Raw genomic sequence first — 17,622 nt, 5'->3', positions numbered from 1 at the left:
TCAAGCAGTGAGAGAGAAATATATTGGGAGGAGAAAGGGAGAAATGGAATGGGGCAAATTATCTCTCATAAAAGAGGCAAGCAAAAGACTTTTTAGTGAAGGGAAAAAGAGGGGAGGTGAGAGAAAAACATGAAGTTTACTCTCATCACATTCCACCAAAGGAAGGAATAAAATGCACAGTCATTTTGGTATGAAAACCTATCTTACAATACAGGAAAGTGGGGGATAAGGGGATAAGCAGGGTGGGGGGGATGATGGAAGGGAGGGCACGGGGAGGAGGGAGCAATTTGAGGTCAACACTCATGGGGAGGGTCAGGATCAAAAGAGAGAACAGAAGTAATGGGGGACAGGATAGGATGGAGGGAAATATAATTAGTTCTTACACAACACTACTATTATGGAAGTCATTTGCAAAACTACACAGATCTGGTCTATATTGAATTGCTTGCCTTCCAAAGGGAAGGGGTGGGGAGGGAGGGAGGGCAGATTGGCAGACAGGGGCAATTAGAATGCTCGGTGTTTTGGGGTGGGAGGAGGGGACAAAAGGGGAGAAAATGTGGAACCCAAAATTTTGTGAAAATGAATGTTAAAAGTTAAATAAATTAATAAAAAAAATTAAAAAAAAAAGAATCTCCTTGGACTAGATGACAATTTCCAGTTCTGAGATCATGTAATCCATTCAGATTTTCTGGAGATCATGTTAGCCCTGGCACAAATTCCTGGTAAATTTTCTCTTGTTTCCAGTTCCTACATGTAAAGTTGATGATACTTTCCCCTAGTTTCACCTAGTCGAAAACATCTATATTCCCTTTTCCTTGCTAATATCATTGCTCTTTGAATTCTAACCATTATTTCTAATTATATAACATAGTATATAACTATCTAACATAATAATCTAACCATAGCATCTAACACATGAATGCATAGACAGTCTTCTAATTTTTATGAATCATTGTGTAGAAGACTTTCGGATTTATTAATAGCCCTATATACTCTATACCCTATATATTCTCTTAGGCATCATCAAGAGTTTAGTGCTTCTTACTGGTATAGTCAATCTGTAAAATTATTTCAGCTGGTACTGGTGCTAGATGTTTCCAAGAAATATAAGATATGGTTCCTCCCCTCAAGGAACTTATAATGTAATTGGAAAGGCATATATGATGGTAATCTTGCCTTTGCTTCATCCTCAGTTTAGTTTTCTAAGGTAACAATTTTGTAAGGAGGAAAGGATAGAGGATCTAAAAATTGTTCTCTTCTGTTGCAAAAAGATTTAAAATCTGAAAGTGGGAGAAATGATTTGACTCCTTTAGGATAAGATTATGATAAGAAGCTTTGAAAATGATGGCAGAAGATGATGTAGCACTCATTTGAATAAATGTTCATTTGAGATTATAAGATTTTCAATTTTAAGCTAAAATGGAATTTGGAAGTCATCTAGTATAAATATCTCATTTTAGATGAGCAAATGGAGGTCCAGAAAAGATATGTTATTTATCCTAGGTAACACAGTTAATAAGTATCAGAGCTAATGTTGAATCTTAAGTCCTCTGACTATAAATCCAGAAATCTTTTCATTGTGTACTTCCAAGTACTTTCAAGGCTAATTAACCATTAGTTTAAAAAGAAGAGTAATAGAATATACTGTGGAGTTTTAGAAAGCCTTAGGGACAATTTAGTCCAATTTGCCACCCAAGGAGAGAGAAATGGAAGGAGAAGCAAAGGAAATGAGGAGATAGAGACAATATGGTGCAAATCATGTAAGGAGCTACCCATGTGCCAGGCACTCTACTAATGTATAAGGTGCAATGGAAAGAGGGCTGGATTTTAAATCAAAGAACCTTAGTTCAAACCTATCTCTGCATGTTACTATCTATGTGATGTGGGCAAGTTTCTAAACCTTTCTGGTGTTTGGTTTCTCATATGAAAAATGAGGAATTTGGGTAAGTTAATACCCAATCCTTCCAAAATCTGTGATCCTATAGGTAAGATTAGTTGTTTTCTAAAATTAGTCATTTAGATTTATCTAGGTAATGAAATTTGAGTTTTATCTAAACACATTTTTTTTTGTTTTTTACCCAGAGAAGAGCATAATTATTCAGCTATATTGTGAGGGTTTAGCCTTCTTAAACATAAGAGAGAAAGGATGTTTCCCTTGGAAGAGGGAAAACCTTGGAGTAATACTCTCACACATGACTCTCAATAATGAATTGAGTATGTATTCAGAAACTATTCATGGCTATTATATGCCCAATAGTCTCACTAGCTCAGATCAGTTTCCTGGTATCTTCTGATAATGCACAAATACAAACTTAAGGAACCTCTATCCAGGGCTCTCTGATCTACCAGAAGCACAAGATAACTCATAATATATTTTTATGCTGATATGGTCTAACACAGAGGCACAAACATAAATTCATGCAGCAGGTCAAATGAAGGAGGGCTCAGACACTGAAGAATTTAGGATTGGGCTTCCCACTGATCTAAAGATGAATTTGCACTTCTTTTTTTAAAAAAAAAACAAAAAAACATGTCTTAGGATATGATAGCTCCCCTGAGAAAGGAGGATAGAGTCAGATCACCATGCTGGAGGTGTATCCTATGCTTGTGCTTTTAGGATCAGATAAATGTTTCTGTTGGGGTTAGCAGCTTCTCAGAGTATATTTCAGCTATGTTACTTGTATGGCTCTTTTGCCACTTTCAGATTGCATGTTGATCAATTTCCTTCTTCATTATTTCTAGTATTACAAAAATATAGAGCTCCGGGAACTTTCATGGGTTTTCCTTGACACTGACTGCTTCCTTATCTCTCCCCAAACCTCAGAAATTTTCTAGACAATCTTAAATTCAGATTCACCTAAATATTTTAAAATTATTTTATATTGAAATGAGTTGGTATTGATTCCTAAATTTCCATCTAGGAAAAAAATGGGATGATTAGTGTATTCATCACCAATAAAATGACAAACCCTTAACAAACATGTGTTTTCTAGTGTTTATGATATTGACAGTCAGTTTCTTGAGGGTAGCATGCAAAGGATAAAAAGTCATTATAACCCATGGAGGTATTACAGAAATCTTTTCTGATTACCAAGGAAGTTGAGCTAACCTTGACTTAAAACAGAAGAAATTTCTGCACTTTGGCATCTGACAGCTCTATTCGGATCATAGCTTTGAATTCTTTGGTTCTGGCCACTGGGTATTTAGGCTTTTTTTTCCTGACTAGGGCAACAGAGAAGCTTAATTTGATTCTTGAGCCAAAAGTTTTTAGGCACTGATCCTCTGAAACTTGGACTCAGGGATTTGGCAGCACACATAGAGGAGAACAGATCAAGTTGTCGCACATAACTAACTGACTCAACAAAGCATACTCAGGAAGAAAGATCATGGCTACACACTAGATAACTGTTCTCCAGAGAAAACTGACAACACCCTGAATTCAATCACTGTTAAATAAACACACAAGATAAGCTTTTCCAGCACCTTCCAGAACAAAGCTCTCCGGCCACCTGATTGGATTGAGTGCTATAGGCAGGGCCACTGAGGCAAGCATTACTGTTGTTCATTTATGTCTGTCTGCTATCCACTAACAAGCATTCATATGCTTTGAATCATGAAATCACAGCCTTTCTATGCCAATCTATTTTTCTCTATAGGTTTACTATAGTCTGGAGGGAAATATGCTCTTACATTTAATTTTGACTTCCAGTCAGGATGATTTCTCAGGTATGAATACCAGAGAGGATGACCTTTGTTCTTTTTGAATATAGGATTTAGGCTTTCATTACACTTGTTCATTTTTCTTAATTTATTTGTTTTTATCTTTTCAGTGAAAGGAAGAATTCCATTCTATAAAAATTAACTTCCTCCAATCCCCATATTTTGCTTTATTTTATTTCTGTTTTGGTCCAGACCTGTTATTTCACTGGTATAGGGAATGCAGAGTGAGGAAACTGTACCAGTACAGAACAGCAACTCTTCATCAACTTAGAGTATTAAGATAGGGATTGTTGTGTGTCATGGACCCCTGTGGCAATCTGCTGAATCCTGTGGACCCCTTCTCAGAATAATGATTTTTTTTATGTATAAAAATAAAATATGTAGGAATGTAAAAGAAACTAACTATATATTAAGATAAAAATTATTTTAAAATTTTCAAAAAGTTAATGGGCCCCATGTTAAGAATCCCTATCTTAGAAAATTGACTATTATATGCATTCAGAGTGTCCCCCAAAACAGTGTAGTTTTGAGCTTTTTCAAGATGTCCCAAAAGTCTGTAAAATTTTAAGTGTTAGTAGCATTAATAGCTTTAAATTGCTCTAATACTTTTGGGATGCCCTGTATTTTATATTTACTTATCTATGTGTCAGAAAGTGGTCCTTGATCTAATCTCAAAAAAGGAGTTGATGATGAACTGTCACACTAATCATAAAAGATGCATTCACACCAGCTGGTCTTTTTCTACAAATACTATATGGCAGGATAAAGAAAGATAGTCAACCCTCATTATGACATTTAAGAGTTTGTTCACTGAGTGCAGGAGAGAATAGAAGAAGCCCACCCATGACTAGAGAAACAGAAGCATGAATCTGGAAAAAGGGAAATTGTAGGAAGCATTGAAGTTCTGTGAGAACAAAAACTAGACAGAGACACCTACCACAAGAAAGAAGAGAGGGCCAGGATTCTAGGAGTGAGATGAGGTATCAGATATGATGGGACAGAGGCTACACTGGGAATTGTCCTCTTCTCCCAACTATAGACTTCAAGGTGTTAATCCTGCATCTTCTCTCTGATTCATTCAAGAGACTATGATCTCTTGAGGAGACTATATTTTTCCAACTAGTTTAACACTCCCCTTTTTGTGACAAAGTCTGGGCTTTCAAGGTCTTCTCTACATATATACATACAAATGTTTCCCTTCAGTGAATCACATGCTTTCTGAAGGCAGAGGCTATGTTCATTGTTGTCTTTATGTGCCTATAGTCTAGTACAGTCTTTATATGCCTACAGTCTAGTACATAGCTGAGTTTTGAAAAATGCTTATCATGTTGAATTGATCTGTATTAGAAAAATCCTGCTATAGTTTTGAAATATATTGGTGCTGTTTCTTTCTATGAAAGTTATCTATGGGACTCATAGAAATATGGATGGGATTTATGATTTCACTGCTGTAGAGAACTAGATAAAGAAACTCCCTCTATCCATGCAAGTTGGCGCCTTCTCTGCAAGTTATAGTCTTATAATGTTATACTTGTAGTGTTGGCAACTTCTAGTATTGCCAAGAATGGCTTACCCAGAATCACACAGCCAGTATGTGTCAGACATAGAACTTGCACTTGGGTCTTCTTGGCTCTAAGGTCAGCTCGCTATCCATTGTGCCACCACTGCCTATGTGGAAAGTAATATCTATGATAAATATCTTCTGACAGACTCCAGGTGGTTGGGATTTTCCTAGCAAGATCTATTTCAATGTTAGAAATCATTTGAATAACAATGGATTCTTCCCCTTCCATCTTTGCTGTCAATGGAAGATTGTGTATCTCATGTACAGTTACAAAGATGTCCAAATGTGCACAAAGGTGCACAAATGTCCACATTTGTAATACTAGAGTGGGAATTGGGTCAATATACACAAAGATCTACTTCCTTAGTGCAAACAGAATGAGGTTGAACAGTGAGGGGAAAAATTGTCACTTGTAGTATTATGCAGGCTGCCCATCTAAACCCATCATTGCCTGGCACCTACACACTAAGGGCAAGGATCCAGCCAACTTGTGAGTGGGCATCATGCCATTTGAACAGATGGGCATGGAAGTAGGCAGCCAGTAGACCATGTATGTGCATCAACTGTGGGTGTTGAGGGCAAGATTCCCAGAGGAGAATGTCCTAACAGCTGTCTGGCCTGAGCCAACATGCCGACAACCAAGGAAAAGTGCCATCCTTCAGCCCTGCTGAGCTGGACCAATGTTCAAAACTCAAATTACTTCTCAAGCAGCATAAGGTGGGTTTTTAGTCTGTGCAAACCTGGAACGATAAATTTTGCAAAGCAGGGAGGTATAGCTTACTGGGTATCTACTAAAGATGCAGAGAGTGTTTGACGTGCTTATTTTAAGTGACTCCCTGGGAGGAGAAGCCTGCTAACCCCTGGCAGGGATATCATTCTTCCTAGTTGCTGTGCCTGCCTCCAGCAAAGTAGTGCCTTTCACAAGTGACATTTCAGCACTGTGGCATCAGAATTTCCAGGGAGCAAATGCCTTTCTGCAATGACACTAAGATATAATGAAGTATCTATGTGGATAGATACAGGTAAACTCCTGAAATCCTGCTGTTAGTGATTGGATTTTTATTGCTCCTTTTGCTAACACAAATATTTCAGTCTCCCTAACCAAAGAGATAGCATCTTCAATGTTTGAACAGTTTCATTTAGGTATTCACATTAAGGGAAAAAAGAGTTGGATTTTCTCCCCCTCGATATTTCTTATTGAGTTTCCTAGGAAAGAGGAAGCTTATTTCTAGGGCTAGAGTTAGAATATTATTATTACAAGAAATTTTGTATCCTATCAGACGGCTGATATTAGATGCAGTAAGTGTCTATAGTCAAGCGCTGACTTGGCAATGGCTTGGTTCATTTGATAAATTAAGGCAGCCAATGTGCATAATTCAGATCCTAAAGTAATGACCCAAATTAGCAGTCTGTATTGAGGAAATCATCTCAACTTCCTATTTTAATTTGTCTGTATTGATAAAGCAAATGTTTCTATTTAGCAAAGGAATTCAGGAATAAATGGACAATTTTGACTGACAAAATATAAGAATGATATTTACAAGTTTTGTAGATGATACCAACAGTGGATAGTGTGAACTGCAAAAGACCTTAGGGGTACTAACATTGTCAGTCATGTAGTAGACAGTGTTTAGGAGTTAAGAATAAGGAAGAACTGGAAATAAACCTTGTCTTGCCAGCTTTGTGACCATAAGCAACTCACTTAAATTCTCTCAGCTTCAGTTTCTTTAGCTGTAAGAGAGGAGATGGTAAAACTTATACCATCTATCTCACAGGATTATTGTGAGGACCAAAATGAGATAATATATGCAAAGCCTTTCTTCCGATGTCTATTATGGGCCTGGGATGGTGTTTGTCAGAATATGGTATGTGTTTTAGTATTTTCTACATCAATTTAGAAATGATTGACAAACTGCATTTGACCTTATGCAAAGAATAAAAAAGTCAAATAGAAATAAAAAGTATGATTCATGAAATTTTTTTCAGGATCAGTCACTCTTAGCCATAGAACCTCTGAGACCTCCACCACTCAATGTATCTTCCTTTAAAACAAAGAAAAACAATGAAGTAAGGCCAATAGATCCAAAGAGCATATATGACAACATATGTAATGTTCTGCTTATGTTAGCCCACATTTCTCCAAGAAAAGGTGGGAGACCATATGTATGTAATTTTGAGGGGAAAAAATAATGCCATTGTTTGGCAACATGAGCCCCAGTATTTTCCTAAACAACTTTCTGGTAGTACCCTTCCTCTCATCCCACCTGCTCTTCCTAGTTTTGTGCAATGGAATAAGCACTGAGTTTGAGTAAGAATATTTAGTTTTGAAACTCAGTTTTTCCTTCTTTGTGTCCATCGTTAAGTCACTGAACATCTCTTGGCCTCAGTTTCCTTATCTGTACAAAAAGGAGTTGGCTGCCCTAAATGATCTGTAAGACGCCTTCTGACTCTAGGTCTGTGATCTGTAATTCTATGATCTATAATGGTCCTTCCAGTTCTAAATTCCACAATATGACCCTATGTATATAACTGTAATTAAATGAACAATCAGCTACTCCATGAAAGCAACAAGACTGACAGCAAATACTATTTCATTTCCAAGAACTTAGTGATGGCACCTCTGAGTCTGAGCAGTTTCTTGAAGAGGGAACATTTTAAATTGGAAGCATCTGGGGAATGAAGTGAAGGCACTGAAAAGAAGCAAGTTAAAGCAGTCAGCAAATGTGCATGCATATCTACGTCCCACGTAGAATTAATTTTATTAAAATTGGACAGTTGTGAACTAGTCTTGGTTTATTCTGGGAGAAACATATGTGGAGTGAAAAGTAGGACATTGGAAGAATTCTTTGAGGCTAGAGTCACTCCAGAAGTGGAGGGGTCCCCTTTGGCTAGTTGGGGTGGGGGAGAGCAGTGGGAGCAGTGTTGCTGAGGCTGACTTTAACTAAACTAGACTTAGCTAGAGATTTGTGAGGACTCACGGAACAGCTTTAGAATGCTGCAGGTGACATGGTGGCTGACTGAAGAATGCTTTTCAAATCAAAATACTGCTGATAAACCAACTTCAGCATGACCTCAAGATGGTCCCTCAGTCTTCACTTTTGACTGTTTGCAGGGAGAAGCATATTATAGAGCATATTACATTCCTGATTGGCAGGACATAGTCAAAGGAACTTGAAGGAAGAGTCTAATAGACATTTGTAACAGGTGATCAGAAATAGTAACTAAACAATATGAAAGACAGAAAGAGAAAACTTCAAATATTAACCATCTACTGGTTGAATATTATACTTTAACCAAACAAAGGAATTGCATAGTGCTCTCATTTGTACAAATCATTTTCATTATCAGTGTTATTACCTACAGTTGTGCTACAGAGGTTTATAAATCATTTTCTTGGTAGTCTAAACAGGATTTCAATGGTATAGGGAATTACTAGAAAAAGAATTCCCTCAACCAATACAGATGGACGACTCTTGTGCAGTATATGATCTTAGAGAATTGCCAGAGGGTCATGAGAGGTTAAGTGACTTGCTTAAATTCACCATGCTAGTAGGTATGAGGGGTGGAAAGTGTATCCAAGTCTTTCTTACTCCATGATCTGTATATGAGCCTCTCCCTGAAGCCTTATAATATAATTTGCATTACTCTGAATGGAAGGAAAATTGGAAAATTGGCTTCTTAGCAAAGTCAAATGCTTTAAATTAGACTTTCCAGTGCTCTTGTTAACAAGTACCTACCACATAGATTTGTCGTAAACAAGTTTAAAACAAGCTTAGGTTGCTATGTTTGACATTTGGGAGAAAGCAAAGTACTTGTGGTAGGTACTCTGGCATTGTTGCCAAACCTCTACATTCTAAGCATACTTCAATTCAATATTGGTCTTTAATTGTTGGTTGGCTCTTTTCTAAAAACAAACAAAACAAAAGAAATCCACTTTTTTTTTTTGACCAAGCTAATGAAAAAAAAAATTGAACACAAGAGTCAAGATACTTCAAGAAAGCATTTCAGTGAAAAGGATTATCACAGGCAAACTTTGTTTTCTAACCCATAACTAAGGACCTTGCTGGTCCCCCATGAGAGTATGGAAATATATTTAAAAAACAGTAATTTTTTCAGATAATTTTTATCTTTTCCTTTTTTGTTTCAGTCTTATGCCATAAGAAACTTTCATCCAAAAATGGTAATCTGTTTTCAAAAGAAATGTGCTGTTGAACGTTTACATAAATGTATAACTTTCCATCATATTCAGAGTAGGTCCTCCTACACAAGGAAAAATAATAAGCATAAATCCTATTATTGTTATAGTAGGCAATATTTCAAGTACCAATCCCACCAATTGGTTTTATTTTCTTTAAGTGAGTCAAATAGAAAAAGAATGAGAAAAAATTATGAAGATACTTTGGAACACTGATTTTAAATTCTGTTTTTAGAAGGGAGAAAAAGATATTTGAAAAATTTAATTGTTATACATGAAAAAATAATAAATCTAAGGAGAAAATATGTTTTACATAGTCGAAGTACTTCATTTTCATCATTGAAAAAATAATCTTTGAATTTCTGAGTGAGGTAGGGTAGAGAAGGAAGAGAAAATAATTTGACTCAATTAAAAATATTTCACAGATATATGTCGCATTGATGGGAGGTTTCATGAGAAACCCCAATTAGAAGGCAACTCTCTAGAAGTTCTTTCAATAGCATCAGCAAATCATTCCAGTTTACTCTACGAGCTAATAAAATAGGAATGTGACACCACTGAAAACAAGATTGCAAAATACAGACAATGTGGTCTGACATTTTTTTCTCCCCAAAGGAAGGACTGCCACTAAAGAAAGTATTTCTTATGAAGGCTCAATTGCTTAAGATGCAGAATATTGAGAGAGAAAAACACTTTAGGACACAGCCATGTCACCAGCTGTTATTCATCCCTAATGAAACTGTTAAGTGATATTCTTCATAAATAGGTCAGAAAGACACTGAATTCTCAAGAAGATTCTTTTATACTTTTCCCCTGAAAAGCTGAGTGTGAATTGAGAACTGGCCATTTAATCAGGGTACAAATTTCAGTGAGGAGCAAATAGTAGTCAGGTAGGGATTTCAGAGTTTTAAAGTATTAAAATTAACAAAAAAATGTGAAGGCTCTGTGTACTGAAAATGTGTTTTCTGCATACATACATGATCAGCTATTTTTAGAGTCTGGAACCATGTACTAATTAAGAACATTTGGAACTCTAGCAGATGTAGACATTACAGATAAACTAAATTTATTCAGGATTCTTTAGATTATTTTTTCTGTTAGAGAGTACAATATGATTAATGTTTTTGGTCAAACTATATTTAAATTCTAGCACTAATAATCATTTCCTACTAAAGTTAATGATCAAAAATAGAGTATATAGAAAGCCTTGTGTGCACTATTTTGGGACTGAAAAAATAATGTATCGAATAAAGGGTTCTATTGTCCTTAGGATTCACAGATTTAATAAAGAAATAATTTTTTGAGTAAAATATAGGTCGTTATTGAAATTATGATATTCTAAGGGTTATAAGCTCACATTGTTGTGATACTCCCAGCAGTGCTAAAAATGACAGTCCCTCCATTCCAGCCCATTCTGTGTTCACAGCCTCCTGTAAACGAACCATATTGGAGCAGTCCTCTAAATTTATTGACTTTATATACTGAAAAACAGGAGACATAAGTGGATGAAAATTGAGATTCAGATAAGAATAAAGCCTTATTTTATTGAGTTATTGTTCACAAGTGCTATGTTCTTGCCCCATATATGAACTGTCTCACTTCCCTCATTGTAGTGACAACTCAAGATTTACAGAAGAAAATAATTCCGTAGTAATGTGGATGAACCTGGATGTACACAAATCTTGTTCTTGATATTTGTAGTTTGTGGAACTGATTAAATTATGGCTGAATACTATAGTTGGGATAGTTGTGATGGTAAGTTACCAAGTGATGTCTTAGCCCCAAGATTTATTCACCATGTTGGCTTTAAAAAAAACATGATGAAACAAACTGACTTGAAATCACATAGCCCTCCTAGCCATCTATATGAAATAATTAAATGGCACCTACAGATATATATTCAACTTAATTAAAACAATTCAGAATTTCCAGAGTTCATAAGTGACTTTTAGTAACTTTGCCTTGATTTGAGATAATGTATTTTTATAGAAGTAGCATTCTACTGTAGATACTATTAGTGTGGGAGTCATGAAATAAAAAGTCTCTTCTGTCAACTCCTTCAAAGATTGTTTGGGCAAGACAGATTGCCTGCATTGCTAATAGAAGAATGATACTATTTGCTGCTTATCCAAAAGAAATATGGGAAGAATTCAAAAAACAGTCGTAAATATTTTTTACTTTGTTGTGAAAATGTCCTTTGGGTAATGTTTACTTTTGACTTAACTTCCCTCTAAATGACAATTACTAATTACTAAAATACTATCTCTGTGCATCCAGAAGAAATTGCCTCTTATGGGTCTCTTATCTCTAGAGGGGATACCTGGGATACACTTATATTAATACAACTTTAATATTTTAATCCTCTCTCATTTCTCCAGTCTCTCAGTCAGACACATGAGGCTCCTTCTATGTCTTAGTAGCTCCTTCTATGTCTAAGTATCATGAATGGCTCTAATGAAATACCAAATCATCATTAAATCAATTCTATTGAAGAATTTCTTTGAGTGTATTTGGACAATAAATATGAGATTTGTTGTTGGGCTTGGATTCTAAGCATTTTCAATCTGGCAGGCCATTCCAGAGTTAGTGATCCATTAGCATAGTGTTCAAAAACCCAAGGTTATCTCCTAGACTAAGATAAGGCATAGGAGTGACATTTCAGTGAGAATATTTGCATTTATTACTGTAACTTTATTTATCAGATTGAACTGGTCTTGATCCATTGAATCTGATTCTCCCTTTCCTGGGTCTACATATGAGTTATTGTAATAATGCCCCACCTGCTTGAGAGAGATCAATACATTCTGTGACTTACTAGCAGAAATGTAACTGTTTCCAATATTTTATTCAAGAGGAGGCTACTAGCGATGATTTCCTGTTACCAAAAATCTGACTGAGCCTCTTAAAAAGTGGGAACTGTGAGGGCACAGGGTCCACAGCACACACAAATGACAATGACTTCCTGTACAACTACTTCTACTAAGTTTGTACTGTAGCAATTTCTTAACCCACTTTAAAGGAGTTGTTTTGAGGTTGAGGATAATTATAGAAGTCCAACAGAAAACAAAGATGTCTCCCCCCTTATCTTACACCACCAGATCCTTTGGTTCCTCTTTGTATAGTTCTGTTTTCATTATATCCTCATCCACTCCTATGATTCATATTATTATCTTTATTCTGATGACCTCCATATCTGCCTTTGCAGCTCTTACGCCTCTACTGAACTCAAATATTCCAATTTTAATTAACTTCCAGACATGGATATCTCCACCAATATGTCCCATTGACATTTAAAACTTAACATTTTCATAATGAAGATCATCTTCCTTAAACTTTGCTCTCCAAACTCTCTGTTTCTATTTAGGTGGCAAAGGAGATTGGGTTAGGAAGACTAGAACTTGAATCCTATTTCAGACACTCTCTATAGTTTTGTAAGCTTGGACCAGTCACATAATCTCGCTCAGTATTTAGCAACCATGACTGGTAAAATATAGTACAAACAAGCTGCTATAAATTTGATAATCCTTTTAAATCAAGACTGTGGCAAAGTGACACCCAAAATGGAGGAATAAGAATTATATTAATTGTCCACAGGCTTTCATGGGTCATTTTATGAGTTTGTATTTGTTTAGGGGTTCCTATGAGTCCTTTTCATATTCTAAATGTTCTGTGTAAAATAAAAGCTTAAAATAGGGTAGAAAGGAATTAAATATCCAACATACCCAATTTCAAGAAAGAATATTGTTATGAAAGTTAGAACTGTTCAGAGTCTACTTGTTCCTTGTTGGGCAAGTCATTTAAACTCTATAGCCCTATCTTTTTCAGCTGTAATTAAAGGGGGTTCCTCAGTTTCCTTGGGTTCTATGACCTCTACTTCCAATTTACCTCAACCATGCATGGGTTCATTCCCTCTCACTATCACATTAACTGATTCCTTTCAGCTCCAAATCTATGATCCTCAAAAACCTATCTTTAACCCAGAAGGCTATGGAGGAGAAGATGGTCAGAGACTTAGAAGTGAAACCATGGATTGTTGGGGTTTCTCCCAAATGAGTGGTTGAACAGAGACAGTCTCCAGAGAGAGTATAAGGATAGGTCTTTGTTGTTGGGCTTAGATCTGAGCAGACTCAAGGCAGCAAACAAGGCCAAGACAAAGATCCAGAGTTCTAATATGCTGCCAAAAGGAAAGAGAGGGACCCACTGGGGAAGATTCCTGAAATGACCAGAGCTAGGTGGAGATAGAGGTAGGTTTTCTTGAAGCAAACAGAAGGTGTCAGCTGGGCAATTGTGATATTTCTGGGAATAGTGGGGGAGATGGGAACATAGATAGAAAGTTATAGTAGTAATCAATATTACCCAGGAGAGTACCAAAAGTGGCTTGTTTTTATCTCTACCTGCTCCCAACCTATCCTATGATAAATTTAGTTTGTATACCTCATTAGCTCCTATGTTCTTCTGCCTACTCTTTCCATTTTGACATCTGGAATGCTTATGTAGAAATCACAAACTCATCTTTACCCTACCTTTCATATTCTAATTCAGGTCAAATCCAGGCTTCAGCAAAAATCTCTTCCCTTTTCCATTATTTATTTCTCTCTGGGTTTACCTCTCATTTACTCTCCCTCTCTTCATACACACACACACACACACACACACACACACACACACGTATGAATGTATATATATATATGTGTGTGTGTGTATGTGTATGTATGTATATGCATACATACATACACATTTTATATGTGTATATGTATGTATGTGTCTAGATGTACACACATAGTTGTTTACATGTAATCTCCCTTATTAGAATGGGAGCTTCTTGAAGTCAGAGAATATCTTTTGCCTTTCAACATGTCTCTAGTGCTTAGACAGTCCCTGGAACATAGAAAACACTTGATAAATATTTGTTAAGTGACTGACTGACTGAAGGCACTATATATCTTGCTTTTAAATAGATTTAATTGATACCTTTTGTTTTTAACTTCATCTATATTTCACTCTTTACCTTTCTCCCTGCCTCTTCCCAGAAAGCCTTTGCTTAGAACAAAGTAATTTTAAAAAGAGAAATAAAAGGAAATAATTAGGAAATCTGATGAATACATTAAAAAAAAATCCATGCAATGTTCTATACCCATCTTCCCACCACTTGTGTACCAAAGGAGGGGGAAAGTACCACATGTCTCTTAATACTCTTTGTAAGACTGATTGCCCTTCTTTCACTTCCTCTGACCCAAAGGGCCATAAAGAAGAGTTGTCATGTACCTTGTTCCCCTCTACCACTTTCAGACCCACCACTTTCTGCCACCATAATAAAACAACCATCACCACTCCCTTACAATTCACTTCATACTTCCTCTCTGTTGTCATTGGTGGCCAACTAAGTCACTCTCCTTTCTCCCTAACAAGTTCAGGAAGAGGTTCACAGCTGTGTTTTCTAACACAAACCCTTGCCCTTTGAATACACTGCTCCCGATTTTCCTTGGCTTTTATAACCTCTTACTTATAATCTACCTCAATCATGCACAGGATTAGTCATTCCCACTAGTTATTATATCAACTGAATTTGCCTTGGGTGCTAGAATTTCTCATTATAGTTTTCCCTCAGAGTCTTTTCTTTCCTTGTGCCTCATATGCACACTACTTATTCAATCAGTTGGCAAGACCTGTCAATTCTACCTCTTCAATATACTGCACATCTACTTCCTTGTCTCCACTTACAGTCACTGTTATCTCTTGCCTGGACTATTGTAACAGCCTCTTCACTGGGTTTATTGCTTCAAGTCTCTTCCGTCCCTAATCTATCCTCTATATAATGGCTAAATAAATCTTCCTCAGGAAGAAGTCTCTATAGATCCCTCCTCTTTTTTAAAACCTTAGGTAGCTCCAGTTCCTTCTGTGATAGAATGAAAACTTCTTGGCCTGAAACTGAAGGCTTGTCAAAATCTACTTCTGCCTTATAGCATTGGACTTGGGGTCAAGAAGACCTATGTTCAAAAATGTCTCAGCCACATACTAGCTGTGTGTCTCTGGGCTAGTCAATTAGTCTCTCTTGGCCCGTTTTTTCACCTCAGTGTACCATGAAGCATTCAGACGTTATGGCCTTGGGGGTCTTTTCCAGCCCTACACCTATTTATTTTTTATTCTACCATTCTGGCTTTATCTCCTCTGACTCCCCATCATGTAATCTGTGTTCCAACCAAATCGGAATTAAACTTAACATTTGGCTCACTACCTCTGTGCATAGCCTATGACTATATAGTGCCCCTCTTCTGTTTCTGTCTCCACACTCATATTCATTCAGGATTCAAATAAACATGCTCTCTTTCTTGAAATCTCTGAACTCCCCAGTCTGAGCTTTTTCTTTTATAAATGATCTTGTATCATACCTATTCATGTACACATTTTAGTACTTCAGTAGAATATAAGCTACTTGAGAGAGGGAACTTTTGAATTATTCCTCTTTATTGTCTACATAGGGGAAGTGGAGGGGATAAATACTTATATGATATCTACAAAATATCAGGCATTACAGTAAGAATTTCACAAATATATTATCTCATTTGATACTCAGAACTATGTTATTTTCCCCATTTTACAGTTATAGCAAACAGAGGTTAAAAGACTTGCCTGGAGTCACATAGATAGTAAGTGTCTGAATCTAAATATGAACTTAGGTCTGCCCGACTGCAAGCCTAGCACTCTATCCATCAGGCCACCTAACTGTCCCTTACATAGCACAGTGTCTTGTGTGTAGCAAATTCTAAGTCTTTAATTAAATTGAAAGGAGCTGAATTGACATCTAATATCAATATTTCTGCAGATCTCTCGGCACAGGAGAAATCATTCCCAGCATGTCTTAAAGGACATCATCACCCCTCTGGAACAATTGGTAAGTATTTGCATTCCATTAATGGCTGAATTCTGATATAATCACAGGAGGTTCATTTTAAATAAATGAAGAAAGAATTTATTATGCTGTATTATAGTCATACAAATATTCAAAATGTTCTTATATGGCCTTAATCTGGTCTTTCACACATCAGTAGTATCCTCTTCCTATCCTTTTCCTGGCTTCCTTAAACATCCCCATGACCTTTTTGTCATCCTCATTTTCACTGACCTCTCTAATTCATTCAACAATGGTGACCAATCTCCCTTTAAATCCTGATCCTTTGATTTGATGACCATACACTGTGGTGAATGATCTCCTCCCTTTCCCATTGTTATTTCTTTTTTGTATTAGTTAACTCCTCTGCATAGTCCATCCTTTATGAGTAACACCTGAAGCTCAGGCTGTGTTTTTTTTTTTCTTTTTCTGTAGTTCTTAAACAAAAATACCTTACCAATAGCTTAAAATATCATCTCTATGCTAATGACTCCCAAGTATATACTTTCATTTCTATTTTTTCTGCTCAAATTATGTTAGGCATTTTTACTTTAATATCCTTTATTTACCTCAGTATCAAAGTTTTTGAGTACCTGTATCAGTAAGCACCCCCCAACATACACATAGGGGCCTGCTATGACAGGTTCTTAGATCTGCATTTATAAAAGGAAAAGCAACTTTTGAGGGGTTAACAATCACTTTAATCAAGCATATGTATCATTCCTTTAACCAAGCACATATATCATTCATTTAATTCAGGGGAGTCAGCACCCTGAAATTCAAAGAAAATACAGAGAAATCAAAAGTTCAACAAACATGACTTCCTCTGACTGAATTCAACAGACAGTTGGACCCCAGCTGTCTGACCATAGTTACCAGCCAGATAAGCACTGACATCTGGGTTTTCAAAGGGGGAAGAGGGGGGAGCTCTTTTAGCAGCTTCCCAGAGTTCTTATCTGGCAGTCAAATCTTACAAAAACTAAGCCCCAGAGTAAAATCTCACCCTCAGAGTATTTATACACTTTTTAGAGCCAGAGGGCATAACCTTCTAACCCAGTGCCTCAATAGAAAAACCAAAAGGTACTTGGGACACTCCTACAAAAACAACTCCTCTAATTAAGTTTCCCACAATGGGCAGGCCCATCAATGGGTGGGAAAGATCTTCTTTAATTACATTATTCAATCAGAGGCACTTTTAATAAAACAAAAACAACAAAAGATCCTAATTTGTTTTTCATCACAGTAACATGCCAT

General features: G+C 36.5%; 1 protein-coding gene across 3 annotated transcripts in view; it reads left to right on the top strand.

Annotated features, from left to right (window-relative positions):
- ARHGAP15 (Rho GTPase activating protein 15) overlaps positions 1–17,622 on the top strand; it is an 831,062-nt gene that overhangs the window by 99,674 nt on the left and 713,766 nt on the right. For all 3 annotated transcript variants that reach the window (XM_072613186.1, XM_072613188.1, XM_072613185.1), the window contains exon 3: positions 16,303–16,371. In XM_072613186.1, the coding sequence (XP_072469287.1) occupies positions 16,303–16,371 (69 nt within the window). The remainder of the gene's footprint in view (positions 1–16,302; positions 16,372–17,622) is intronic.

The sequence above is a fragment of the Notamacropus eugenii genome, chromosome 5 (genome assembly GCF_028372415.1).
Source record: "Notamacropus eugenii isolate mMacEug1 chromosome 5, mMacEug1.pri_v2, whole genome shotgun sequence".
Classification (NCBI taxonomy): Eukaryota; Metazoa; Chordata; class Mammalia; order Diprotodontia; family Macropodidae; genus Notamacropus; species Notamacropus eugenii.
This window is presented reverse-complemented; position numbering and strand designations above follow the sequence as displayed.